The sequence below is a fragment of the Muscardinus avellanarius genome (genome assembly GCF_963383645.1).
Source record: "Muscardinus avellanarius genome assembly, chromosome: 16".
Classification (NCBI taxonomy): Eukaryota; Metazoa; Chordata; class Mammalia; order Rodentia; family Gliridae; genus Muscardinus; species Muscardinus avellanarius.
Genome location: NC_137802.1, coordinates 4,188,074 through 4,215,789, shown reverse-complemented (window position 1 = coordinate 4,215,789; position 27,716 = coordinate 4,188,074). Strand labels below are relative to the sequence as shown.

The following is a 27,716-nucleotide window of genomic DNA, read 5'->3' as shown; positions in this document are numbered from 1 at the left end:
ATGGCCCGCCTGACCCAGAGCGAGGCGCGCCCGCCGCAGCCCCAGCAGCTCCTGCAGCCGCGGCCCTCGCCCGTGGGCGGCAGCGGGCCCGAGCGCCCCGGGGCGCCCGACGGCATGAAGGACCTGGACGCCATCAAGCTGTTCGTGGGCCAGATCCCGCGCAACCTGGACGAGAAGGACCTGAAGCCGCTGTTCGAGCAGTTCGGCCGCATCTACGAGCTGACGGTGCTCAAGGACCCGCACACGGGCGTGCACAAAGGTGGGCGCGGCCGCACAAAGGACCTGGACGGGAGGGACCCCACCCTCCACCCGCCAGGTGCGGACCCCATCCTCGGGAGGCGGCCATCCTCGGGAGGACCCCGGCTGGACCTGGGCGGAGCCATTCCAGACCCCCTCACTGGGGCGGGCACGTCCTGGAGTGAATGGGGGGGCGGGAAGGGAGGGGGAGGGGACCCCCTTCAGCCCCAGCCCCGCTGGGCTGCGAGGGGGAGGGGCGCCCCTCCCATCCCCCACCTCTTTTCAAACCAACCATCCCCCCCCCAGAAAGGGGGGGTAAACCCCCTCGGGCCCTCCCTGGGATCTGCGGCGGTTCGAGGGCTCCCCCCACCCCGGCATGTCCGGAGCCCCCATTTCCAGACAGTTCAGATGGGGGTGGGGGCGTGCACGGCCCCCCAGCCTTGCCTTGCGAGGGGGCGGGAATCACGAAGACAGATGGGCGCTGGGGTGGGGCGCCTGTGGCCCTCCTGCCCTCTTCCCCCCATTTCTGCCCCCCCCCCCGAATCCTGGCAGGGGAGGGCGGGGGGGGGGGCCTCAGTTTCCCCTGCAGCCGGGCCTGGGGAGCGGAGTCACCGTTTTCTGGTTGGCGGGTGCTGGGAGGCGGCGGCATCTCGGGGTCCTGTGCGCTCATGGGGGGTCCCTCCTTGGGAGGTAAAATAGAGAATCATCCGCAGCGTCCGCTTCTTAGGGGCGTCGGGTCGGTCCCGCCTCTGGGCCGGCGGTGGTGGGGAAGGGGCTTAGTTAAGCCTCAAAATGGCTCCAGCCGCCCCCCCCCCCGCCAGGCCGGCCGCTGGGCACCCAGAGAGGGGGGCAGCAGGGCGGCGCGGGCTGGCGTCCAGGCCCGCCTGGGGCCGCTGTGTGGCTCTGGCCGGTGTCTGTCCGTCTCTGGCCTCGGCCACGGCCAAGTGGGGTGAGGGTGGGAGGCGGACGCGGGGTGGGGGGAGCGAGGGCCGGCACCTGCTGGCCCGCGGGTTTACCTGGGGGGCCGCCGTGCGCACCTGCCGGCCGGGGGAGGCTCAGAGCCGGGGGCGGGCGACCTGGGGGGGAGAAGCCCCTGCCCAGGCGGCAAACCCTGGGGTCCCGGATGCTGGGGTCCCCTGGGTGCGGCCGGCAGCCCCTGGTGGGTCACACCCCGAACCCGGACCCCGGGGCGGGGAAGGGTCGCTGCACTCTGGGGGGCTCCCCGGAGACAGGCTTAGAGCGCTGGCACATTTCAGGGAAACTGAGGCAGAAAGCGGCGCGTGCTGGGTCCCAAGGCTGGCAGGAGCCAGGTTCTGCTGTCGCGGCCGGCCTCCGGCCCAGGCGAGGGAGGCAGAGGTATCTGTGGGTCCCCCGAAAGTCAAACAGCAGCAGGCCAGAATGGCGGGGTGCCCCCAAGTCCCAGAGGCTGGAGAGGGAGGCGGGAGGTCCCACGGAGGCCCCGGCGCCCCCTTGGGAGAGCGCAGGGCCGGGGGCGCCGGGGGCTATGGTGGCCCCCCAGTATTTAGGAGGCCAAGGCGGGAGGATCGCAGGTTTGAGGCCAGCCTCGGCAACTTAGCCAGACCCCGTTTCAAAATAAAAAATAAAAGGGGCTGGGTGTGCGGCTCAGAGGTGGGACGCTCTGGGTTTGATCCCCAGCACAAAATAATAATAATAATAATAATAATAATAATAATAATAATAATAATGCCAGACATGGAGACCGAGGAGACTTGGGGGGCAGGGCGAGGTGGAGGCTGGGGCTGGGTCCCTACGTCCCCCCCGGGGCTCTGCCTGGGCAAAGGGGGGCAGCCGGCCCAGCCCCTCCCCGGGACGGAGCCAGGTGCCCGGCTGCATGGCCGCCCCTGCCCGGGGAGGCTCCCATCTCCTTTCTCAGCCCGTTTATGGTAATCGCGTGGCCATTTGCATGTTAATGACAATATCTGTCTTGAGGCCGAGGTGGCGGGGCGCAGGGGGGCTGGCGCCGGGCAGGGGCCTCGGTGTCCGTGGAGCCCCAGATGCCGGGGAGGGGGGAGGCCGAGGCTCGCCCCAGGGAGAGACCCCCCCGGGCCCGTGGGGCTGGGCCGCGCGGAAGGGCCCCTCCCTGCGATGGCGGCGTTTCCAGGCAGGTGTCGAGCCTCTTCCCCGGCCTCAGTTTCACCGGCTGTCTTGCAGGAGGTCCCCGGGGCCGCCATCTGTCAGTCAGTCAGTCAGTGGACGGCGCCACGTCTGCCGGGTCAGCTGGACCGCGTGCCAGCTCGGACGGGGCGCTGGAGAGCAGGAAATTCCCTGTGGGGCTCGGAAGGGAGCGCGCTGGCTGTCACTCCGTCTGCCCTCGGGACCGACACGCAGACGGGGTGTTCGCTCCGTCCCGGGTCCTGTTCTAGACTCTGGGGTGTCGAGTCTAGAGCAGCAACAACAGACCCCACAAAACCCAGAACCGGCGTCCAGATCCGGGGCCGGAGCCGGACACGGGTATGCTGGAGGCTCTGGCAGGTTGGAGGCCAGGAGGCCGGCCTCAGCTAGCGAGGCCCTCTGCAACGCAGTGAGACCCTGCTTCAAAATAAAGAATGAAAAACAGGGCCGGGGGTGGAGCTCGGAGGTCGAATGCCCCTGGGTTCCGTCCCCAGTACCTCAAAAATAAATAAATAAAAATAAAAAAAGAAGCCGGGCGTGGCGGCGCACGCCTGTCATCCCGGCATTCCGGAGGCTGAGACCGGAGGATCGCGGTTCGCGGACGGCCTCAGCCACTTAGCGAGGCCCTCGGCAACTCAGCGAGGCCCGGTTTCAAAGAATAAAAAATAGGGCAGGGGGTGCAGCTCAGAGGTAGAATGCCCTGGGTTCCATCCCCAGACCCGGAGAAAAAAGGAAAGAGAGAGGGAGGGAGGGAGGGAGGGAAGGAAGGACGGACGGACGGGCCGGGCAGGGCTTCAGCACCGCGGACAGCGGCCTCGCCGACTTATCACCAGCGAGGGTCTCTGCCGGCTCCGCCTGCGCCCCGCTCATGGCGGTCGGGCCGACTCCTCTCAGGCCTCAAGACTAGTTATCTCCGCGCAGATCCCGCTAAAGGGTTTAGGGAATCAGATTTGGAAAATAGAAATATCAGAGCCGGGCGCGGCGGGCGCGCTCGTCATCCCAGCATCGGGAGGCTGAGGCCGGAGGACCGCGGTTCGCGGACAGCCTCAGCCACTTAGCGAGGCCCTCGGCAACTCAGCGAGGCCCGGTTTCAAAATAAAGAATAAAATATAGGGCTGGGGGTGTCGCTAGGAGGCAGGGTGGGTGTCTAACCCCAGGACTGCAAAAAAATAAAAAAGAAAGAAAAAAGAAAGAAAGAAAGAAAGAAGAAAGAGAAAAAGGATGTATAAGGGCCTGCGTTCACCCCTCTCAGCCTCTCTTGTCTCTGTACCGCCCACGCCCCCAGGATGTCGCCCAATCACAGCCAAGCTCTGGCCCACTCCCGGGCTGGCCCCGCCCCTCGCCCCTCCTGATTGGCTCTGCCGTCTGGCTGCGCTCGCGTCCCTCGCTGGGCGGCGCTGTAGCCCTCCCTGGCCATCCTCTCCAAAGGGGGAAACTGAGGCCCGGAAAGAGGCAGCGTCCGGCCCAAGGGCACAGAGAGGGAGACGCGGATTCTCGCAGGATTGAGGCTTTTGTGCAGGGTTCATTTCACGCATCCATCCACATTGTACCAGGTGTGAGAGTTTCCTCCCTTTTCAGGGCCGAGTAATATTTCGGCGTGCGGCCGGACCACGACGCGTGCACCCGCTCGCCTGGAGGGGGCTGGGTGTTTCCACGCGTTCCCTCGCGGGCTCCTAACGCCGCGCTCATCTCTCCCCAGGCTGTGCCTTTCTTACCTACTGCGCCAGGGACTCCGCCATCAAAGCGCAGACGGCCTTGCACGAACAGAAGACCTTACCCGGGGTGAGTCCTGCGTGGCCTGGGCCTGGCGGGCGAGGCCCCGGGGTCGGCGTGATGACCCTGTGCCTCTGGGGCCGGGGCTAGCAGGACGGGGAGCACGATGGAGTGCCTCTTGAATGCTGGGTTCTCTGTCGCAGTGGAGGGTTCTGTGGGTTGTGTAAAATAGCTCTTTGTTACACAAGTAAGTGTGCGTGGCCCAGCGTCCGAGTGAACCGGGGCTGAGACCTGCAGGCTGGGAAGAATCCGCAGGCCGCTCGCGCAGAGGCCCTTGGGCAGGCATGAGCCCGGTGTGTTGGAGGCTCAGCGAGGAGGCCCGTGTGTTTAAAGTGGAGAGAGCGAAGGGAGAGAGGAGAAAGGAGGCAGGAGCGGGCTCCGTGGTCACAGGGAGGAGCCGAGGCCCGCTTGCAGGGGAGGCTGCCTGCGCGCCCTCACTGCAGGTCTTCCTGCCGTCCTGTTCTCTCTGCGTGGCGGGAGGTCCCTGCCCCCAGCCAAGGACAGGGGTCCCCGTGAACCGACCGATCCAGGCGCCCAGGCTGTGAGCTGGGCACCCCACCTCCAGAGTCCCTGCCCTCGGAAGGACTTGGGGACCCTTCAGTCAGAGCGGTGAAGGAAGCCGGGCGTGGAGGCGCAGGAACGGAGCAGATGACAGGGAGGGCGCCCTGCATCAGAGAAGGCACCTGGGAACGTGACCTGGAGGCTGTGCGGTCAATAGTCCAGTTCACTCTTTCCATCAGCCTGTCCACCCACCAACCCATCAACCCACCACCCACCCACCCATCCTCCCACCCGTCCATCCACCCATCCATTCACCCGTCCATACATCCACCCACCCATCCATCCACCCATCCACCCACCCATCAACCCATCCATCCACCCACCCACCCATCCATCCATCCATCCATCCATCAATCCACCCATCCATTCACCCATCCACCTACCCACCCACCCACCCATCTATCCATCCATCCACCAGTCCAACCATCCACCCATCCACCCATCCAGCCATCCATCCATCCACCCATCCACCCACCCATCCACCCATCCATCCATCCATCCATCCACCCATCCATCCACCCATCCATCCACCCATCCATCCATCCACCCATCCATCCATCCATCCACCCACCCATCCACTCACCCATCCACCCATCCATCCATCCATCCATCCACCCATCCATCCACCCATCCATCCACCCATCCATCCATCCACCCATCCATCCATCCATCCACCCACCCATCCACTCACCCATCCACCCATCCATCCATCCATCCATCCACCCATCCATCCACCCATCCATCCACCCATCCATCCATCCACCCATCCATCCACCCATCCACCCACCCATCCACTCACCCATCCACCCACCCATCCACCCATCCATCCATCCATCCATCCACCCATCCATCCACCCATCCATCCATCCATCCATCCACCCATCCATCCACCCACCCACCTACCCATCCATCCATCCACCCACCCACCCACCCACCCATCCATCCATCTATCCATCCACCCGTCCATCCACCCATCCATCCACCCATCCACCTACCCATCCATCCATCCACCCACCCACCCACCCATCCATCCATCTATCCATCCACCCATCCATCCACCCACCCACCCATCCATCCATCCACCAGTCCAACCATCCACCCATCCACCCATCCATCCATCCATCCACCCATCCATCCACCCATTCACCCATCCATCTATCCATCCACCCATCCTACCATCCACCCATCCATCCATCCACCCATCCATCCACCCATCCACCCATCCATCTACCCATCCATTCACCTATCCATCCACCCATCCACCCATCCATCCACCCACCCATCCATCCACCCACCCATCCATCCATCATCCACCCATCCATCCATCCATCCATCCACCCGTCCATCCATCCATCCACCCATCATCCACCCATCCATCCATCCATCCACCCATCCATCCACCCATCCATCCACCCATCCATCCATCCATCTATCCATCCACCCATCCTACCATCCACCCATCCATCCATCCACCCATCCATCCACCCATCCACCCATCCACCCATCCATCTACCCATCCATTCACCTATCTATCCATCTATCCACCCACCCACCCATCCCCGTCTGGTCCAATGGAGACACTCTGAGCAGCGATCACACACTGTTTTTCGGGGTAGCGCCCTTGTGTGGGTGCCCGGCCATCGTGGCTCCTGGAAGCCCGCGGTTCCGGGCCCTGAAGCAGCCGGGACGCCGGGCGCCGCCTGCTCCCTGGGCGGCCTCACCTGTCGCGAAGCCCCCCCAGCCCTGGGCGCCGCCGGCCTCGAGGGGCACGGGGGGGGGGGCCCTTCGGTCAGTCAACATCTACTGAGCGGTGGATGCGGTGCAGGAGCCGGGCTGGAGCGAGAGTGAGCGGGCGCCTGGGCAGCTTGTCCTCCCAGCACTCGGGAGGCTGAGACCGGAGGATCGCGGTTCACGGACAGCCTCAGCCACTTAGTGAGGCCCTCGGCAACTCAGTTTCAAAATAAAGAATAAAAAGGCCGGGCGTGGTGGCGCACGCTTGTAATCCCCGTGCTTGGGAGGATCCCCCACGCCCAGGAGGATGGCGCAGGTTCGGAGCCAGCCGCGCTGGCTTAAGAGACCCTGTTTCCAAATATAAAATAGGTCTGGGAGTGTAGCCCGGATGTAGAAGGGCTTCCAGGAACCCCAGTACCACCCAAAAATTTAAAAAGTAAAAAAAATAAAGAAAGAATAAAAAATAGGGCAGGGGGTGTAGCTCGGAGGCCGAATGCCCCTGGGTTCCATCTCCAGACCTGAAAACAAAACAAAACAAAACAAAAACTCTGCACTAGCCGGGTGTGGTGACGCATGCCTGTAATCCCAGGGACTGGGAGACTGAGACAGGATTGCAGGTTCGAGGCCAGCCTCAGCAACTTGGCAAGACCCTCGACAACCTAGTAGGACCTTTTTGTGTGTGTGGGTCTGGGGATGGAACCCAGGGGCATTCGACCTCCGAGCTACACCCCCTGCTGCCCTGTTTTTTATTTTTTATTTGGAAACGGGGTCTCACTGAGTTGCGGAGGGCCTAAGTAGCTGAGGCTGGCCGCGAACCGCAATCCTCCTGTCAGCCTCCTGAATGCCGGGGTGGCGAGCCTGCGCCTCCACGCCTGGCTTACTTTGTCTGTTTTCATCGCTGCCTAATACTCCACGACACGACTGTACAAAGTTTGGCAGCCATTCCTACATTGGCGCCGTCTGCGGCGTTTTCGGCCACAGAGACGCTGTGACGGTGGTTCGGTGGGCGCGTGTCCGTTTCTGCCCTGGGGACCCAGGGATTCAGGCCCCAGCACCCGAGGGGTATCCGCAGCCGGCACCTGTCTGATTAGCAAAGGATGGGGCGGCTTTGGGAGCGGCCGTCCTCCCCGGGAGCACTGCCGCGGGGCTCAGCCTCTCAGAGCCTCTGCCCCCCCCAGTTTTCTCCGTGGTCGTGGCAGCGTCCGTCCGTGGAGATCGCAGTTTAATCAAACCTCGGCGCCCGCGAATAAGTCCCTGAACTGAGCAACGGCCCGGAGTGGGAGCCGTCGCAGGGCCCCCGGGGCAGCCATGGCGGCCGGAGCAGGGCGGGCGCTTGCTCCGGTGTCGGTGGAGGCCGGCTGCGGGCCCGGTGCTGCCCGGGGAGGGTCTCCCCGCCCCCAGCCCCAAATCTCCTGAAAGCATAACTTGGCACATGCAGTAGGATCCGTGGCTGCCCCGGGCTCTGTCCCGGAGCCTCAGTTTCCCCATCTGTAACATATCCAGGCCAGGCATGAAGGCGGCAAGCTAGGGACAGAGGAGAGCCCCGCTCCCCAGCCACTGGCGCCCCCCAAGACTCAAGACGCCCCCCCAGCCCCAGACCACAGAGCCGGGGAGGGGGGTCCCGGCCCCGCGAAATGCAAATGAACGTTTCCATTTTGGAGTATTGCTTGGAGGGTAAAAGGGCCGCTGCCGGGGCTACTGCTCCACCGTCCTTGACGCCCCGGGCACCGAGCTCCTACTCCAACTGCAGAACCCGCCGCGGGCGTCCCTCCTCGGAGCAGCCCTGGGGGGACTTGGGGTCTCCTAACTGCTCCCCGGACCCCATCCCTGGCCGGCGGGAGGGTCCTGTCTGCCCCTGGGCCCCCTCCCGCCAGAACAGCGGGAGGGGCTCACCGGAAATGTGGAATAAATGTGGGGAGGAGGGAGAAGGGAGGCGGGAGGAGGGAGGAGGAGGAGGGAGGAGGGAGGAGGAGGAGGAGGAGGAGGAGGGAGGCCGGCTCTGCAGAGACGCGGCGGGACAGATGGAGCCGGGGAGCCGGAAGGAGGTGCGCAGATCCAGATGGGCGGGCAGGGGCGCCCGGAGGGGCGGCGAGTGTGCGCCGGGGCCCCCCGGGGCGGCCGGCCGGGCGGGGGCAGCTCGCCGATGCCAACCCGGCGGCCTGGGGCTGGTGGGTAAGGCGGGCTCGGCGGGCGGGCTCGGCGGGGTCGGGGAAGGGGCCGCGGCCGGCCGCTGGGGCTGGACCAGGACCCCCAGCAGGGCCTGGGGCTCCGGAGCAGGCAGGGCGGATGGCGGGAGGGGGAGGGGAACGGTACCCGGGCCCTGAGATGGGCGGGGGCGCGGGGCTGGTGGTGGGGGCGGCCGCCCCTCCCTCCCCGGGCCCATCCATCTCTCTTAAGATTATATTTAAATATTTCTTTTGTGCGAGGCAGGAGCCGGGCTCGCCCCTAAGAGGCGGTTTCCATGGCAACAATTGCTAGCTTCCGTGTGGTGAATCAGCGTTGCCCTGGCAACCCCATCCTCATCTGCCCAAGGTGCTGGGAGGGGGAGGAGGTGAGGGCCAGCGGAGGGGGTGGGGGCGGGGCTGAGGCTCGGGTGCCCCCTCCCGGCCCCCCATTCTCCCCCGGCTGCCCCCCCAGAAGCTGGGCCCGGCAGGTGTCCGGGATCTCCCCTCTGTCTGCACCCTGGCAGCTGGGTGTGGTACCCAGGTGGGGGCCGGGCGTGTGTGCTGGGGGAGGGAGGGGCGCTCCGCAGGTCGGGTCCCTCTGAGGGCCGTGGAGCAGGAGGCTGTGCTGGGATTTGGGGGAACTAGTGGGGGGCAGAGGCGTCTCTGGTCCTGGGGTGCCTACCGCCGAGTTCAGATTGCGGCAGCCCCCCTGTGCCCGGGACACGTGCTCAAAAGGGGAGGGTCAGCGGGGCGTGGGGCACGCGCCTGTGACCCCAGCGCTTGGGAGGCTGAGCCAGGAGGATCGCAGGTTCGGGGCCAGCCTCGGCAACCGAGTGAGGCCCTCTGCAACTCAGTGAGTTGCAACCTGTTTCCAAATAAAGAATAAAAAATAGGGCTGGGGGTGTAGCTCGGCGGTAGAATGCCCCTGGGTCCCATCCCCAGTACTGCAAAATAAATAAATAAACAAATATAATAAAAATAAATTTAAAACAAAATAAGAGCCTTAGAAAATAGGGCTGGGGCATGGCTCAGAGGTAGAATGCCCACCCTGGGTTCAATCCCCAGTAACACACACACGCACACGTGCACACACGCGCACACACGTGCACACACGCATGCACGCAGCCGCAGGGCAGAGGGGACGAGGTACCTGTTCCAGGGTTGACTCGCCTGGCCCGGGAGCGGCGGGTGCTCCAGCCTCGGTGCCGCCCACGGCGGGCGATGGCCGCCCCCTCTGGCCGTGGGCTCCTCTGGTCTCTCCGGGTGCTGGGCCCCTGGGCCCAGGGCAGGGCTGGGGGTGCCTGCTGGGGCTTCGGGGCTGGGCTTGGGGACAAGGGCAGGGATCCGGCCAAGGCTTCCAGTTGGGAGGAGGGCCTGACCCCGGGTCAGCGTTGCCGTGGCAACCCCATCCTCCTCTGAGCACAGAGAGGCACAGGAGGTCCGGGCCTGGGGACCACGCAGGCTGCGAGAGGGGCCTCCCGTCAGCAGCGTGTACAGCGCCTGGGCGGGGTCAGAGGGACCCCGAACAAGGGGACGGGAGTCCAGACGGCGGGCGGCCCCGTCAGGAGACAGGCCTGGATGTGTCGGTCAGCGACCGCTGAGTAACAGGAGACCCCAGGCGCTTCCTGTGTCGGGGATTCTGCGGGTTGCAGGATCCGAACTTCTATCATTCTGCCTGCCGTTGGTCAGAATAAGCCATCCCATTGGTCAGAATAAGTCACCTGGCCAAGTTCAGGTCCGGAGAAATAGACCCCAGTTGTTGAGGTTAGGGCTTGCAGTGACATCACATACAGGGCGCCAGAGGAATCGGGCCATCTTTGCAAACAAGGGAGGATGATGACCGCTGGGTTTTGAAGGCTGAGTAGAAGTTTGCCAGGCAGGTCCCACTCTGCGGATGGGACCACGTCCCTCGGCTTACCCGGGGTGCTGACGGGGTGCTGAGGGCTGCTGGGCACTGAGGCACGGGAGGAGGCGGGGGGCCCTGGCAGATCTCCGCCAAAGCTTCGGCCGTGTTCCCCACGCTGCCCGCCTTGACCGCCGTCTCCTCTCTCCACAGATGGCGCGGCCGATCCAGGTGAAGCCGGCAGACAGCGAGAGCCGCGGAGGTAGTTGTTATCTCCCCGTGGCCGCAGGGCCGGGAGGAGGGCCCCTGGGTTCCCGGCCTGCTCAGGCCTCGGTGGCGGCCGGCAGGGACGGACGCGTGTCTGCGTATACACGTGTGCGTGCGCCTGTGTCTGGGCGTGTGCCTGGCCCCTCTGGGCTGTGTCTCCTTCGCCTGGGCCTGTGTGTGCCCGGCTCGTGCACGGGTGTCCGTGTTCACACGCTGTACACCCTGGAGCTGGGCACACGTGTGGACCGACATGGGGGCCCATGTGCGTGGGGCGTGCCGCGGGGCGGGCGCGCGGCCAGGATCCAGAGCTCGCCGTTCCCGTACAATTCCGTCTTGGATGGAAGCCAGACTGGGGGGAGAGGAGTCCGGGTCAGGGCTGTCAGGGCGTCAGCGCTTGTGTGGAGCCCGGCGAGACCCCTGCGGCCGCCGTAGTACGCTCCATCCTGCTGCGGGTGCAGACAGCGCGGGGGCCTCCTGTCCCGCCCCCCCTGCCCTCTCCTCGCCCTCTTCCCCATCCCTTGTCCGTTTCCGTTCCTCTCCCTCTCCCTTCCGCCCCGTGAGTGACAGCTGCGGAGGGGGCCTGTTTCCATAGTAACCCAGCTCGCATCCGCGAGGTGGAGGGCCTGCTCTGCTGGCGCAGGGAGGAGGCGAGCGCCTGGCAGCGCGGGCGGGGCGGGGCGAAGCAGGCCCCCGCCCCCAGGACTCGGCTGAGGTGGCGCCTCCCGCAGGGGACCGCAAGCTGTTCGTGGGGATGCTCAACAAGCAGCAGTCGGAGGAGGACGTGCTGCGGCTCTTCCAGCCCTTCGGGGTCATCGACGAGTGCACCGTGCTGCGCGGGCCCGACGGCAGCAGCAAAGGTGACGGGCGGGCCTGGGGGCGGGGCCCGGGGCGGGGCGTGGTGGGCGGAGCCTGGTGGGAGGCCTGTCTGGAGAGGCTGCTGTGTGGCGGGCGGGGCCTCAGCGGGCCTGTCTAAAGAGGCTGTGGAGTGGTGGGCGGGGCCTCAGGTGGGCGGGGCCTCAGGCGGGCCTGTCTAAAGAGGCTGTGGAGTGGTGGGCGGAGCCTCAGGCGGGCGGGGCCTCAGGCGGGCCTGTCTAAAGAGGCTCTGGGGTTTTGGGGGGGCCTCAGGCGGGCGGGGCCTCAGGCGGGCCTGTCTAAAGAGGCTGTGGAATGGAGGGCGGGGCCTCCGGTGGGCGGAGCCTGGCAGTGGGCCCTTCTGGAGAGGCTTGGAATGCTGGGCGGAGCATCACGTGGGCGTGGCAAGGACGGAGCCTGGCCCTGGGCCTGTCTGGAGAGGCTGCAGGGTGGTGGGCGTGGCAAGGGCGGAGCTTGGCAGAGGGTCTGTCTAGAGAGGCTGCTGTGTGGTGGGCGTGGCCTCCCATGGGCGTGGCAAGGCGGAGCCTGGGTGGGCCTGTCTGGGGAGGCTGCGGGGTGGGGCAGGGCTGGGGAGGGCAGGGCGGTGGGCGGGGCCTGCAGGTAAGGCGGGCTGCTCCAGGGGCAGGTGTGAAGGGCGGGGTCGGGAGCCCCACGTCGAGGGCGTGGCCTGTGGGGGCTGCTTCAAGGGCGGGGTTCTTGAGGTGGAGGTCCCTCTGTGAGTGTGGCGGGCCAGGGGAGGCTGGCCCTGGGTGCCCTGAGGTGAGGGCTGGGCAGGCAGGAGAGGGAGACCTGGGGACGGGCAGTGGCGGGCGGGGCGGGCAGCGAGGGGGCCGAGGGGGCCGGGGTGGGGTGGGGGCTGGTCCGTGTGGTGGGTCTACTTGGCCGACTGCAGCCATCTTGGTCAGGAGCTGCAGGAGTCTGTCCCTGTCTTCCGTCTTTCTGTCTGCGTGTCCGAATGAAGAGCCTGCCGGGGTCTTCTGTGTTGGTGGTCTCTCCCTAGTCTGTTTGCCTGGTTCTTAGGTTTTGAAACTGAGCCATAAGCCGTACCTCATAAAATTCACCCCTCCTTTTTGCGGGCACGGTGCTGGGGACTGAACCCGGGGGCATTCTACCTCTGAGCTACACCCCTCACCCCAAACTCACTTTTTGTTTGGAAACAGGGTCACTAAGTTGCCGAGGCTGGCCTCGAACCTGCGATCTTCCTGTCTCAGCCTCCCAGGTCCTGGGATGACAGGCGTGCACCACCACGCCAGCTTACATTCACCCTTTTAAAGCATACAATAAAGTTGTTTTTGTTTAGTGCGGCCACAAAGCTGTGCAAATCTGACTGCTGTGTAATTTCAGAGCGTTTCCCCCACGCCCCAAAGCCGTCCGGCCCTCCCGCAGTCCTCGTCCGTCCATCCGTCCGTCTGGAGCCAGGGCGGTGGTCCCTGTCTGGCCGGATCTGCCTGTCTGGTGGTCTCTGGCTGCCTGCCTGCCTGCCTCGGCATGTGGCTTAGCCCCGTCTGCACGCTTCCGGCCGCATGCGTGTCCGCCCGGGTGTGCGCGTCTGCCTGGCTTTGCCCACAGGACTCATCTGCGCCCGTGGCTCTATTCTGCGCTGATCCCGGCTCGCGGACCTTGCGGGCCTCGCTCGGTGGCTGTGGTCGTGCGCCGGGCCGGCCCGTCACCTCTTGTAAGGGACGGGACCTCGGAGCGCGTAGAAACCCCGATCGTCTGTCTCGCTGGCTCTCTGGCTGCCTGGCTGGCTTTTGGTTGACCTTGGGGCGGATTGCTGACGGCTGGCTGTGCGGGGGCCGAGGCTTGACCGTCTTCCTCTCCGGCCGGCTGGACAACCGCCCTCCTGTCTTGACCCCGGGTCTGTCTGTCGTCTAGCTGTCTGTCTAACAATGGCTGGCCGCCTTCTCTCTGGCTGTGTCTGGGGCTCCTGCGGCCCCCGCCCTCCTGGTCCTCTGACTCCTTCTCCCTCACCTCTCCTCCTTCTCTTGGGGCAGGCTGCGCCTTCGTGAAGTTCTCGTCGCACACGGAGGCGCAGGCGGCCATCCACGCTCTCCACGGCAGCCAGACCATGCCGGTGAGTGCCAGCCACCCGGGCCGCGGCGGGGGTCTGGGGGCGAGAACAAAGTGTGTCCGGCCTGCACCGCTGGCTGGCAGCTCCTGACCCTTCTGCGGAGGGCGCAGTGCAGAAAGGGGAACCTGAACGGGCGTGTGCAGACGCATGCGTGTCCGCACCTGTGGGCAAATGTGTGCAGACCACACACACGCGTGTGCTGGTGAATGCACATCTGCTCATGTGTCCATGTGCACGCACACGCAGGCAGCCCAGGTGACGGGGCCCGTGCCTGTGGGCACTTCTGCAGGCGTGTGCGAGGGTGAGTGTGGATGTGTGTGCACACGTGTGAGTGTGCACACCAGTGTGGGTGTGGGTGATGGTGTGTAGACACCCGTGAGTTCATATGGGTCAGTGTGTGTGTAAATGGGGGTTGTGGACACGTGGTCTTGCGTGTGTATGCACAGGTGTGTGTGTACATGCGTGTGCATGCCTGTGTGTGCACAGGGGTGCCCCAGAGGGCGCCAGGGTTGGGGGTGTGACCAGAATAAAGGCTGGGAGGTTGGAGCGACAGCTTAGGAGAAAGGAGGAGCCGGGTGTGGGGGCGCACGCTTGTAATCCCAGCATTCGGGAGGCTGAGGCCGGAGGATCGTGGTTTGCGGACAGCCTCAGCTGCTTAGTGAGGCCCTTGGCAACTCAGTGAGAGCCTGTTTCAAAATAAAAATAAAAAATAGGGCTGGGGGCGTAGCTCGGAGGTCGAATGCCCCTGGGCTCCATCCCCAGACCGCAAAAAAAAAAAAAAAAAAAAAATAGGGAGCTGGGGCCGCAGGGCCCGCGGGGTGAGGTTGAGGCCGCTGGGTTTTCTCTTAAGGCAACAAGGAGTCACAGAGAAATTTAGGGGGGGGGTGTCCAGGTCAGTTTCCTTTGAGCCAGAGCTGGGGCTGAGCAAGGGGGAGCCTGGAGTCAGGGTCCAGGCAGGGAGGGACGAGGCCTCGGCTGGGGCTGGGGGCAGGACGAAGGCTGGGTGGGCAGGGACGCAAGCTGAGGGCGACCGGGTCCTGTTGACCTGCTGGCCAGGGGAGGGGGCAGGGAACAGGTCTCGGGGGTCGGCAGAGGTCAGGGGCTAGCCACAACATTGCCCCCCAGCACAGGGGTCCCGGGAGCCACCATTGCACACGTAAGTGTCAAAATCTGCCATGTGCAGAGTCTTGCGGGCGCCCCCGCCCCGCCCCAGCTGCTCTCCGGACCCGAGGGCAGGGGCTTGGGCCACCCGCCTCGCTCTCTGGGCAGCTGCCTGCGGCTGGAGCTGGTGGGCATCGCGGGGAGCGAGCTGTCCGCCAAAGGAGACCATGGCAGTGGAGACAGGCTGCAGGGCGCAGGGGCTGGTTTAACCAGAAGGATCTTGGTTTTCAATTCAGTCGGCGTGGGCTGAGTTTTAGGGGTGGGGAGCTGCCTCCTGGGCCCCCAGCCTCCTCACCCACGTCCTGCACCACGGGGCCACGGGGAGGGTGAACACAGGCCTGCCCGTTCGCACAGACGGGCTCCAGTGCCACCCTGGCAGGCCGGCCAGGACACGATGACCCCACTGTGCCCAGTGTGGGCCCGGCTGCGCTCCTCACCCAGGGGGCCGAGCCCGCCACCTAACTTTCTTTTTTTATTCTTTTTTGTGACACTGGGGATGGAACCCAGGGGCATTCTACCTCCGAAATAATCCCCCTGCCCTATTTTTTATTCTTTATTTTTTCTTTCTTTCTTTTTTTTTTTTTTTTTTTGGTGGTACTGGGGTTCCTGGAAGCCCATCTATCTCCGGACTACACTCCCAGACCTATTTTATTTTTGGAAACAGGGTCTCCTAAGCCAGCACGGCTGGCTTCGAACCTGCGCAATCCTCCTGTCTCTGCCTCCCAAGCGCGGGGATTACAAGCGTGCGCCACCACGCCCGGCCCCTATTCTTTATTTTGAAACCGGGTCTCACTGAGTTGCAAAGGGCCCCACTAAGTAGCTGAGGCTGTCGGCAAACCGCGATCCTCCGGTCTCAGCCTCCCGAATGCTGGGATGACAACCATGCCTGGCTTTTCTTTCTTTCTTTTTTTTTCCCCCTCTCCTCACCACTACCCCGCAGGGTGCCTCGTCCAGCCTGGTGGTCAAGTTCGCCGACACAGACAAGGAGCGTACCCTCCGGCGCATGCAGCAGATGGTGGGCCAGCTGGGCATCCTGACGCCCTCCCTCACCCTGCCCTTCAGTCCGTACAGCGCCTATGCCCAGGCTGTGAGTCCCCCGGCAGAGGGTCGCGTCCAGTAGGACCCCGCTTACCACGCTGGGCTGGGGGCTCCATCCCTGGGGCCTCAACCCCAGCAGAGCCCTGACCCATGAACCCCCAACGCTGGGCCAGATCACAATCCCAGGCTAAGCCCCACGGCCAACCCGAGACCAGAATGAGGCTGAGCCCCTCACCCGGGCTGCGTGCTGGCCTTGCGTGAGAGCCTAGTCACAAATTACTGGGCATGGAACGCAGGGGCATTCTGACTCCGAGCTCCACCCCCAGCCCTATTTTTTATTTTATTTTATTTTTCTGGTGGTGGAACCCAGAGGCTTTTCTACCTCCGGGCTATACTCCCAGACCTATTTTATACTTTATTTGGAAACAGGGTCTCACTGAGTTGCTGAGAGCCTCACTAAGTAGCTGAGGCTGGCCTCGAACCTGCGTGATCCTCCTGTCTCAGCCTCCCAAGCGCGGGGATTACAAGTGTGCACCACCACGCCCAGTTTAAGTCTCAATTTTTTTTGTGTGTGGGTCTAGGGATGGAGCCCAGGGGCATTAGACCTCCGAGCTACACCCCCTGTCCTATTTTTTATTCTTTATTTGGAAACCGGGTCTCACTGAGTTGCGGAGGGCCTCACTAAGTAGCTGAGGCTGTCCGCGAACCGCGATCCTCCAGTCTCAGCCTCCCGAATGCTGGATGACAAGCGTGCACCGCCACGCCCGGCCCTGAACCTAAACTGAGCCCCTGATCCCAGGCTGATCCCAGGTTTCTGACCAGCCCGGCACGACACCTCCTCCTCCCCGCTTGGCTAGACCAGGCCTCCCCCTCTGGCCGTGACCCCAGGGCAGGCCGTGTCCACTGACGCCTCCGTCCACCCCCAGCTCATGCAGCAGCAGACCACGGTCCTGTCCACCTCCGGCAGCTACCTGAGCCCCGGCGTGGCCTTCTCACCCTGTCATATCCAGCAGATCGGCGCCGTCAGCCTGAACGGGCTGCCGGCCACCCCCATCGCTCCTGCCTCCGGTGAGTGCCCGCCGGGGGCCTGAGGACGGGCGGGCGGGCCCGGGCTCGCGGCCCGGCTCCAGTGACCTCTCCGCTCGCTCCGCTCCGCAGGCCTGCACTCCCCGCCGCTGCTCGGCACCGCCGCGGTCCCCGGCCTCATGGCCCCCATCGCCAATGGCTTTGCGGGTGTCATGCCCTTCCCTGGCGCGCACCCTGCCCTGGAGACCGTGTACGCCAATGGCCTCGTGCCCTACCCAGGTAACTCAGCGTGGGCCCCAGGACGGGAGGAGAGTGGCGGAGGCGGGCGCGGGGTCTGAGGGCCAGGGGCGGGTCCGTGCGCCCCGGTGCCCAGAAAAACGGAGGGCAAGAGAGAGGAAGCTGCTGGGCAGATGCGAGCGGTGGTCCCAGGATAGCAGAGGACTTGTGCAGCCGATGGTTCTGGGTTCGAATTCCATGTCTGTGGTCCGGATTTGCCTTCTCTACGTCCTGAGGTTTTGTAGGGTTTTTTTGTTTGTTTGTTTGTTTGCGGTACTGGGGACGGAACCCAGGGCCATTCTACCTCCGAGCTACAGCCCAGCCCTATTTTTTATTCTTTATTTGGAAGCAGGGTCTCACTGAGTTGCCGAGGGCCTCCCTAAGTAGCTGAGGCTGTCCGCGAACCGCGATCCTCAGGTCTCAGCCTCCTGCATGCTGGGATGACACACAAATCTTAATTGTGACTTGTTACCGCTTGGGAAGGTCTGGACACCTCGACTGGCCGGGTTCATTCAGTAAACACTGACCAGGCATTGACTTGGGGCGCACGCTGCCCCCACAAAGCCAAGTCAGTCCCGCTTTTCTCTCCCCTCGACCCATGATTTTAGGACAAATCTCTCCCAGAACCTTCCGTAAATTAAGTCAGCTTTACCCTCGAGGCGTTTGTGTTGGTTTTCTATGGCACGATGATTGCAGGTTCAGGAAATTGTGCAAATAGGGCCGGGAGGCCGGCCGTGGTGGGCACGCTTGTCATCCCCGCGCTTGGGAGGCTGAGACAGGAGGATCGCGCAGGTTCGAAGCCAGCCTCAGCTACTTAGTGAGGCTCTCGGCAACTCAGTGAGACCCTGTTTCTAATAAAATATTAAAATAGGTCTGGGAGTATAGCCCGGAGGTAGAAAGCCCCTGGATTCCAACCCCAGTACCACAAAAACAAACAAACAAACAAACAAACAAATAAATATAGTGCAGGGCAGTCCTGTGTCCCTTTATATTGACACAAACATCTATCTGTATGAACCCACATTTTCCATAACCATTGTGTGTTGTCAAAACAAGAATATTTATGGATTTTATTTATGGATTTCATCAATGTGTGTGTGTGAGTGTGAGTGAGTGTGTGTGTGTGTGTGTGTGTGTGTGTGTGTGTGGTACTGGGAATTGATCCCAGAGGCATTCAACCTCTGAGCTACACCCCCAGGCCATTTATTTCTTTATCTATCTATCTATCTATCTATCTATCTATCTATTTATTTTGATCCTGGGGATTGAACCCAGGGGTATTCTACAGCTGAGCTACACCCCTAATCCAAATTTATTATTATTATTATTATTATTATTATTATTACTACTACTATTATTGTACTGGGGTTCCTGGAAGCCCTTCTACCTCCGGGCTACACTCCCAGACCTATTTTTACATTTTTATTTGAAACAGGGTCTCCTAAGCCAGCGCGCGCAGCTGGCTTCGAACCTGCGCGATCCTCCTGTCTCCGCCTCCCAAGCGCGGGGATGACAAGCGTGCGCCACCACGCCCGGCCAATTTTATTTTTATTTTAAAATAGAGTCTTGCTAGGTTGTTGAGAATCTCGCTGCTTGGTGAGATTGTCCCAGAACCTGCGATCCTTCTGTCTCAGGCTCCCAAATCCTGTGATTACAGGCGTGCGCCTCTGTGCCCGCCTCATTTATTGATGGTACCAGGATTGAACCCGAGGCCGTTCTACCGCCGAGCTGCATACCCAGCCGTATTTTTTTTTTTTTTTTTGCGGGTCTGGGGATGGAACCAGGGGCATTTGACCTCCGGGCTACACCCCCTGCCCTATTTTTTATTCTTTATTTTGAAACCGGGTCTCACTGAGTTGCAGAGGGCCTCGCTAAGTAGCTGAGGCTGTCCGCGAACCGCGATCCTCCTGTCTCAGCCTCCCGAATGCTGGGATTACAAGCGTGCGCCACCACGCCCGGCTTCGTATTTTTTATTCTTTATTTTGAAACAGGGTCTCCCTGAGTTGCAGAGGGCCTCGCTGAGTAGCTGAGGCTGTCCGCGAACCCTGATCCTCCTGTCTCAGCCTCCCGAGTGCTGGGATGACTGGCGTGCGCCGCCACGCCTCCCTCCCAGCCTTATTTTTTATTTTGATTTTTGAAACGGGGTCTAAGTTGTGGAGGGCCTCACTAAGTACCCGGGGCTCGCTGCAAACCTGCAATCCTCCTGTCTCTGCCTCCCAGGTACTGGGATCGCAAGTACCACCACGCCCGGCTTTATTTTACTTCTGAAACAGGGTCTTGCTAGGTTGATGAGCGCCTCACCACTTGCAGAGGCTGTTTTCAAACTTGCAATCCCCCTGTCTCAGCCTCCCAAAGACTGTGTCTACAAGCGTGTGCCACCATGCCTGGCATTTTGCCACTTTTGAGATATATTTGTTAGCTGGGGGGGGGGGGTGGCGCACGCTTGTCATCCCAGCACTTGGGAGGCCGAGACAGGGGGCTCGCGGTTCGAGGCCGGCCTCAGCTTCTTAGCGAGGCCCTTTGCAACTCAGTGAGACCCTGTTTGAAAATAAAGAATAAAAAATAGGGCTGGGGGTGGGTGTCGCTTGGAGGTAGAATGCCGGTGGGTTCCACCCCCAGACCCGCAAAAAAAAAAAAAAAAAAAAGACATTGATGGCGAGCGTGTGCGAGCGTGTGCGCGCGCGTTTCTGTGCATTTGTCATGTGCAAGAACACCACGGCCAACTCACAAAACCCTTCCATCTCCACAAAGTAGCGTCCGCCAGCTCCTCACACCACGAACTCACCGCGGCAGCCTCTGGGAGCGGACTCTTCGGGCAGGACCCCCCCCAGACTCGCCCGCCCCGGTGCCAGGACCACCCCTGCCCTCCCCTTACTCCTGGAAGGGCCCGGCGGGACGCGGGACGCATCGGGACGTGGCCGGGGGTGGGCGCCTCGGAGGACGAGGGGCCGCGGAGCAGGTGGGGACGAGCGGATCTCGCCTGGGCTCTGCCGCCCCCGGCCTCAGTGGCCCCTTCTGTAAAATGGGCGGACCTGTAGAAGGGCCAGCGCAGAAGTGGAGTTGGGCGGCGCCCCCTGGCTCCTGGGATCAGGCTGGACGGGCGGAAGGCTCCCGCCGCCCCGCCCCACCCAGGACCTCCGTCTGTCCGTCTGTCCGCAGCGCAAAGCCCCACGGTGGCCGAGACCCTCCACCCCGCCTTCTCCGGAGTCCAGCAGTACACAGGTATGAGGGCCGGCCACGCCCCTCGGAGGCGGGTCCTGCGGCCGGCCACGCCCACCGCTGGCCCCGCCCCGGGCGGCCACGCCCACTCGGGCACCCGGGCCCTGTGCCCGGCTCCATTCCTTCATCGTAACCCCACCTTTCTGGGGACGGGGCTTGTGGGGTGGGGTCCCCTCTCCGCTCCCAGCCCTGCCCAAACCCAGCTTTTGGCCCGCCCCTCCCCCTCCTGGAGCATCCGGCCCCGCCCCTCAGGGCTGTCCTGACAGAGCCCAGACCCCACCTCTGGATCCCCTTCCCCAGACCTGGCCTTCTGCTGTGACCCCACCCCTGCGGTGCACCCCTGGAGCTGTGGACCCTCCGCTCTTCCCCTAGGGCCCCGCCCCTAGCCGTGGCCCCGCCCACTGTCATGGCTGCCCTGCTCCATCCCCACTGCCCTGTGCACCCTTGAGTTGCAGCCCCGCCCACTCCCTAGTCCACTGGGCCTTGGCCCCATCCCTGCCCCGCCCATAGCCTTTGGCCCCGCCCCTTGCATTGTGCCCCACCCACCTCTTGTGGTCAGGGCCGTCCCAACCTACCCTTTGGGGTGTGGCTCCACCCACTTTTCTTGTTGCCTGGGCTCCGCCCCTTGGGTTATGACCCCACCCACCTGTGGTCTGGGATGTTTCAGCCCACTCTTTGGGGTGTGGCTCCGCCCACCTTTCTTGTTGGCTGGGCTCCGCCCCTTGGTTTGTGGCCCCACCCACCTTGTTGCCTGAGCTCCTCCCCTTGGGTTGTGGCTCCGCCCACCTTTCTTGTTGGCTGGGCTCCGCCCCTTAGTTTATGGCCCCACCCACCTGTGGTCTGGGACGTTTCAGCCCACTCTTTGGGGTGTGGCTCCGCCCACCTTTCTTGCTGCCTGCCTGGGCTCCGCCCCTTGGGTTATGGCCCCACCCCCTTTCTTGTTGCCTGGGCCACACCCCTTAAGTTGTAGCTATGCCCTTTGGGTTATGGCTCCGCCCACCTTTCTTGTTGGGCTGGGCCCCGCCCCTTGGTTTGTGGCCCCACCCACCTTGTTGCCTGAGCTCCTCCCCTTGGGTTGTGGCTCCGCCCACCTTTCTTGTTGGGCTGGGCCCCGCCCCTTGGTTTGTGGCCCCACCCACCTTGTTGCCTGAGCTCCTCCCCTTGAGTTGTGGCTCCGCCCACCTTTCTTGTTGGGCTGGGCCCCGCCCCTTGGTTTGTGGCCCCACCCACCTTGTTGCCTGAGCTCCACCCCTTGAGTTGTGGCTCCGCCCACCTTTCTTGTTGCCTGAGCTCCACCCCTTGGTTTGGGGCCCCACCCACCTTTCTTGAGGGCTGGGCCCCGCCCCTCCCTTTTCTCGCCCGGCCCCGCCCCCTCGCGGCCCCGCCCCTTCTCGCTCACGCCCCGCCTCCGCCGTGTCTGCTCGGTCTCCGCAGCCATGTACCCCGCCGCGGCCATCGCGCCCATCGCGCACAGCGTGCCCCAGCCGCCGCCCCTCCTGCAGCAGCAGCAGCGAGAAGGTGAGGCGGCCGGACGCTCCCGCCCGCGGAGCCCCTCGCCACGGGCAGCGGGCAGCGCGCTGGGGACCCTGGGGTAAACTGAGGCCGCCCGCCCGGAGGAGTCCACGCCCAGCAGCTCCCGACCCGCGCCCTGAAGCGTCTCGCGCTGGACCTGGGCGCGCGTCATCCAGCCCTTGGGAGGCGGAGGCAGGAGGGTCGCGGGTTCGCGGCCAGCCTCGGCCACTTAGGGAGGCCCTGTCTGAAAATACGAAGCGGAGCGATAGAGCTGGGGGCGTGGCGCGTAGCTAGAATGCCCCCGAGTTCCACCCCCGGCTCCCCAAAAAGAAAAAAGAAACATGCCTGAGTTTCCTTCCCCGCAGTGAGAGCGGCCGCCTGGTCAGGCGGTCAGCCGGGGTGACAGCTGTTCCCAACAGCACCCTGGGGAGGCCTCCCTGTCGTCCATCTGTGGTGGGGGTGGGTCCTAGGGAGAGTGACCAGCCAGAAAAGCCCGGGCCCTCGCCACCCCCGGCCAGGGACCTCCATGGTGGCCCGGGCTCCTACCCTGAGTTCTCTGAAGCTCTTTCTAATTTCGCCCTTACCCCTCCCTGGATGGGAGACACCGGGAAGGTGCAGGAGCCGCGGGGGCACCCGGGCTGGGGGTGCCCGAGCCCGCGCGGAAGGGCACCCTCGGTGAAAGGTGTTTGCGCGCTGGTCATCCCGGCATCGGGGAGGGGGGGGGGCTGAGACCGGGGATCGCGGTTCGCGGCCAGCCTCAGCCACTTAGCGAGGCCCTCGGCAACTCGGTGAGACCCGGTTTCAAAAAATAAAGAATAAATAATAGGGCTGGGGGTGGAGCTCGGAGGTCGAATGCACCTGGGTCCCATCCCCAGGACAGAAAAAAATAAGTGTTTTGCCAGAGTGGCTCCGGCAGCTGTAGATGTTGGCAGTGTTTCTTGGGATCTCACGGGGGTCTCTGGAGCCCCCCCTGTCTCTTTTTGGACGGCTCTGGCCTGGGTGCCCCCCTCCCAGCCCATCTTCAAACTCCACCCTTGATCCGAGCCGGTGGGTAGACATGTTCAATACAGGATTGTATTACATTGTAATACAGTTGTAATACAGGATCCTACTGCATCGATCCCTCGACCAACCTCTGATGCGAAATAGAAGGAAATGATGGCACCTGCTCTAAACTGTGTGTGGGGAGCCGGGGTGGTGGCGGCTCTGGCTGTCCTGGCACTTAGGAGGCTGGGACAGGAGGGTCAGGATTCACGGCCAGCCTCACCTGCTGAGGCCCTTCACGATGTAATGAGACAGTTTCAAAATAAAGAATAAAAGAGGCCGGGCGCGGTGGCGCACGCTTGTCATCCCCGCGCTTGGGAGGCGGAGACAGGAGGATCGCGCAGGTTCGAAGCCAGCCGCGCTGGCTTAAGAGACCCTGTGTCCAAAAATAAAAAAGAATAAAATAGGTCTGGGAGTGTAGCCTGGAGGTAGAAGGGCTTCCAGGAACCCCAGTACCACTGAAAGAAAGAAAGAAAGAAAGAAAGAAAGAAAGAAAGAAAGAAAGAAAGAAAGAAAGAAAGAAAGAAAGAAAAAGAGTCTGGCTGGGAGTGTAGCTCGGAGGTAGAATGCCCCTGGGTTCAATCCCCAGTACTGAAAAAAAAAAAAAAAGGAAATAAATAAAGTCCCTGGGATTCGCGTAGGTCCTATACAAACACTATACCATTATCTAAGACACGTGGGCGTCCTCGGAGTTCCGGATCCGTGGGAGGCCTGCACAGCCCCTGAGGATGCTGGTGCGGTTAGTGTTAGAACGCTGTCTTTTTTTGTTTGTTTGTTTTATTTTTGACACTGGCGATTAAACCCAGGGGCATTCTACCTCGGAGCGACACTCCCAGCCCCCTTTTTAAAATAATTGTTATTTTGCAACAGGGTCTTGCTGAGTTGCCGAGCGGCTCTGAACCTGCGACCCTCCCTCCTGCCGTCCCCAGGGCTGCGCTCGCAGGCGGGGCCTCCACGGCAGTGTGTGCCAGACACTGGCCACGGGCGTGCACGGATCTCAAACTCTAAACTTAGGGGGCTTGTGGGGGCGGGGGAGGAGAATCGGGGGTTTTGATCTCACCAAACCATTGCAACATGTTAAAAGAAAGAAAAAAATGGCAGCTACGTAGACACCGCGCTGTATCTTGGAAAAGACGTGTCCTTTGCGCGTGGGTTTGAAGCTTCCAGGGTCGCGGCATGTGAGTTATCGGGAAATCGTGGAAAATAAGGGGGTGTCCGAAATCGAGGGGAGAGGTCACCCCAGAGGGGCGGGCGTGCCTGCCGGCTCACGGCGGTGGATGTCGAGGTGTGTGTGTGTGTGAGTGTATGAGTGTGTGTGAGTGTGTGAGAGAGTGTGTGAGTGTAAGTGTGAGTGTGTGTGAGTGAGTGTGAGAGTGTATGAGTGTGAGTGTGAGAGTGTGCGTGAGTGTGCGAGTGAGTGTATGTGAGTGTGAGAGTGTGAGAGTGTGTGCGTCAGTGGGTGTGACTGTGAGTGTGGGTGTGAGTGTGAGTGTGTGCGTGTGTGCGTGTGTGCGTGAGTGGGTGTGACTGTGTGAGAGGGAGTGTGTGTATGAATGTGTGTGAGTATGTGAGTGTGTGAGTGTGCGTGTAAGCGTGTGTGTGAGCGAGTGTATGTGTGAGAGTGTGTGAGTGTGCGTGAGTGGGTGTGACTGTGTGTGAGAGGGAGTGTGTGTATGTGAGAGGGAGTGTGTGAGTGTGTGCGTGTGTGAGTATGTGAGTGAGTGAGTGTGTGAGAGTGTGTGTGTGGGTGTGTGTGTGTTTGAGTGTGTGAGAGTGTGAGTGTGTGAGAGTGTGTGTGAGTGTGTGCGTGAGTGGGTGTGACTGTGTGTGAGAGGGAGTGTGTGTGTATGAGTGAGAGTGAGTGTGTTTGAGTGTGAGTGTGTGTGAGTGTGTGTGAGTGAGAGTGTGTGTGTGTGTGAGTGTGTGTGTGAGTGTGTGTGCGTGCACTGTGTCCGAGTTCCCTCCTGCGGGGTGACATTTTCCGCCCGGTGGTGGGTGGGGGCCGGGAGGGGCAGGTATACTTAAGCCAACGCAGACTTGAGGTTGCCCGAGTTGCTTCGAGGCGGGTGTCGCTTTCCCAACAAGCGCTACTCTCAGAGGCAGAGGCCGACTAGGCAGGTAAGGGGGGCCCCGTGCGCCCCGCTTTGCCTTCTGTGTTGGGCGGGAGGAGGCCAGCGCCATGTGGGGAGCCCGAGAGTGGTCGCCGCAGGGCGTTAGGTTGGTGGCGGGTTTCGGGGGGCTGCTTATACGGCTTGGGATACTCAGGGTTTTAAAGCGCTATTACGGCTTTATTTATAGTGTTTTATACCAGCCACATATTGGGGATTATTTGGGCGGGGGACTATTGAGAAAGACTGATTTTTCTAAACAAAAATGATTTCCGGTTAGTAAGTCACTGTTTTAAATATCTGTGGTTTCAGAGTGTCTGGGATTTGGGACTGGAAATTTATGTTTTTATTCCATCCGGGTTTTTTTTTCTTTTTTTTTTTTTATGTGGTGTTAAGGGTGGAACCCAGGGGCTTTTCTCCCTCCAGGCTACACTCCCAGACCTATTTTGTACTTTATTTGGAAACAGGGTCTCACTGAGTTGCCGAGGGCCTCACTCAGTAGCTGAGGCTGGCTTCGAACCCGCGCGATCCTCCTGTCTCAGCCTCCCAAGCGCGGGGATGACAAGCGTGCGCCTCCATGCCCGGCTCTGGGTTTTTGTTTTTGCAAATTTTTGTTTTTAATTACCCAAGGTGTGAGTGATTATTTCTGTCTGGAATTTGGGCCTGGAAACTTTATTTATTTATTTATTTTTTCGGTACTGGGGATGGAACCCAGGGGCATTCGACCTCCAAGCGACACCCCCAGCCCTAGTTTTTATTCTTTATTTTGAAACAGGGTCTCACTGAGTTGCAGAGGCCTCACTGAGGCTGGGGCTGTCCGCGAACCCTGAGCCTCCTGCATGCTGGGATGACGAGCTGCGCCACCACGCCCGGCTTGAATGTATTTGTTTTATTTTACCTTATGATCGATTGACTTTTATCGTACTGGAGGAGGGTGCTGGGGATGGAACAGGGCCTTTGCACATCCTAAATGCAAGCTCTACCACCAAGCTATGCCCCCCAGCTTACTGGCTTAAATGACCATTTCTTTTTTCTTTCTTTCTTTCTTCCTTCCTTCCTTCCTTTCTTTTCTTTTCTTCTTCTTTTTTTTTTTTCAGTACTGGGGATGGGATGGAACCCAGGGGCATTCTACCTCCGAGCTACACCCCCAGCCCTATTTTTTTATACTTTATTTTGAAGCAGAGTCTCACTAAGTCACAGAGGGCCCCCTACGTAGCTGAGGCTGGCCGCGAACCTGCAAACCTCCCGTCTCAGCCTCCCAAATTACTGGACTGACAAGGCGTGAGCCACCACGCCTGGCTGACAGTTGACAGTTCCATTTTGCAACACTTTTAGACTTAAAGAATAGCAAAGATACTGCCCTATGTCCCTGCAAATAGTTCCTCTGACTTTTTGTGTGTGTGCGGTACCGGGGATGGAACCCAGGGGCCTTCTACCTCCGAGCTACACCCCCAACCCTATTTCATATTTTATTTGGAAACAGGGTCTCACTAAGTTGCCGAGAGCCTCACTAAGCTGCTGAGGCTGGCTTTGAACCCGCGACCCTCCTGTCTCAGCCTCCCAAGTGCTGGGATGACAAGCGTGCGCCGCCACGCCCGGCCATCTGACTTTTATAAATGGTGTGGAGTTGAGGTTTAAGGATGGCGGGTCTTGAGGGGATTTTTTTTGGGGGGGAGGCCTCTGGATTACCCAGGGTGAGGGAGGAAAGCTTCAGCTGGGGTCGGGAGCGGCTGGGGAGATCGGCTGAGTTTCCTGGTGTTGGGGTTCGAGGGCTCCCGGTCCCAGGCCCTCCCCGGGGCGTCTCCTGCCTTTGGGGCTTTATGTCTTTCTCTCCCCGCCCGCAGGTCCCGAAGGCTGTAACCTGTTTATCTACCACCTCCCCCAGGAGTTTGGCGACTCGGAGCTGACCCAGATGTTTCTCCCCTTCGGCAATATCCTCTCCTCCAAGGTGTTTATGGACCGAGTTACCAACCAGAGCAAGTGTTTCGGTGAGTGGAGCCGCGGGGAGGCCCGGGCCGTCGGGGCCCAGGTAGGCGCGTTTGCGACCCCAAGCGCGCCCCCACTGTGTGCCAGACGCTTTCCAAGCAACCTTTCAAAAGTTCACCCAGAGCCGGGCGCGGGGCGCACCCGTCATCCCATCACTCGGGAGGCTGAGGCCGGAGGATCGCGGTTCGCGGACAGCCTCGGCTACTTAGCGAGGCCCTCGGCAACTCAGCGAGACCCGGTTTCAAAATAAAGAATAAAAAATAGGGCTGGGGGTGTAGCTTGGAGGTCGCATGCCCCTGGGTTCCATCCCCAGTACCACAAAAAAAAAAGAAAAAAAGAATAAAGAAAAGAGGGCTGGGGGTGTGGCTCGGAGGTAAGTGACCCTGGGTTCCATCCCCAGTATAATAATAATAATAATAATAATAATAATAATAATAATAATAATCCCCAGTACAATAATAATAACAACAATAACAACATTCCCCACCCGGGGCGTCCCGGTGCCCTGGGCAGCCCCCGCCCGCGCCGCCGCCGCCCGTCTCACCCTCGCCTCCCTCACCGCAGGCTTCGTGAGCTTTGACCACCCGGCCAGCGCGCAGACCGCCATCCAGGCCATGAACGGTTTCCAGATCGGCACAAAGAGACTCAAGGTGCAGTTGAAGCGGCCCAAAGACCCCGGACACCCCTACTGA

At 61.7% G+C, this 27,716-nt stretch overlaps 1 protein-coding gene across 5 annotated transcripts; it reads left to right on the top strand.

Annotated features, from left to right (window-relative positions):
- On the top strand, positions 1-27,716 carry CELF5 (CUGBP Elav-like family member 5; the record flags this gene model as incomplete). 5 transcript variants are annotated; one of them, XM_080712652.1, is made up of 12 exons in its annotated part: positions 1-259; positions 4,070-4,152; positions 10,657-10,708; positions 11,439-11,567; positions 13,578-13,657; positions 15,756-15,902; positions 16,780-16,921; positions 17,012-17,158; positions 20,315-20,377; positions 21,809-21,892; positions 26,883-27,026; positions 27,589-27,716. In XM_080712652.1, the coding sequence occupies 12 exons, from the start codon at positions 1-3 to the stop codon at positions 27,714-27,716; spliced, it is 1,458 nt and encodes a 485-aa protein (XP_080568778.1). The 5 variants fall into 5 exon arrangements, with proteins under 5 accessions (XP_080568778.1, XP_080568777.1, XP_080568779.1 ...); XM_080712651.1 differs by having other exon boundaries at positions 27,538-27,716; XM_080712653.1 differs by lacking the exon at positions 27,589-27,716 and having other exon boundaries at positions 16,780-16,925; positions 17,091-17,158; positions 26,924-27,030.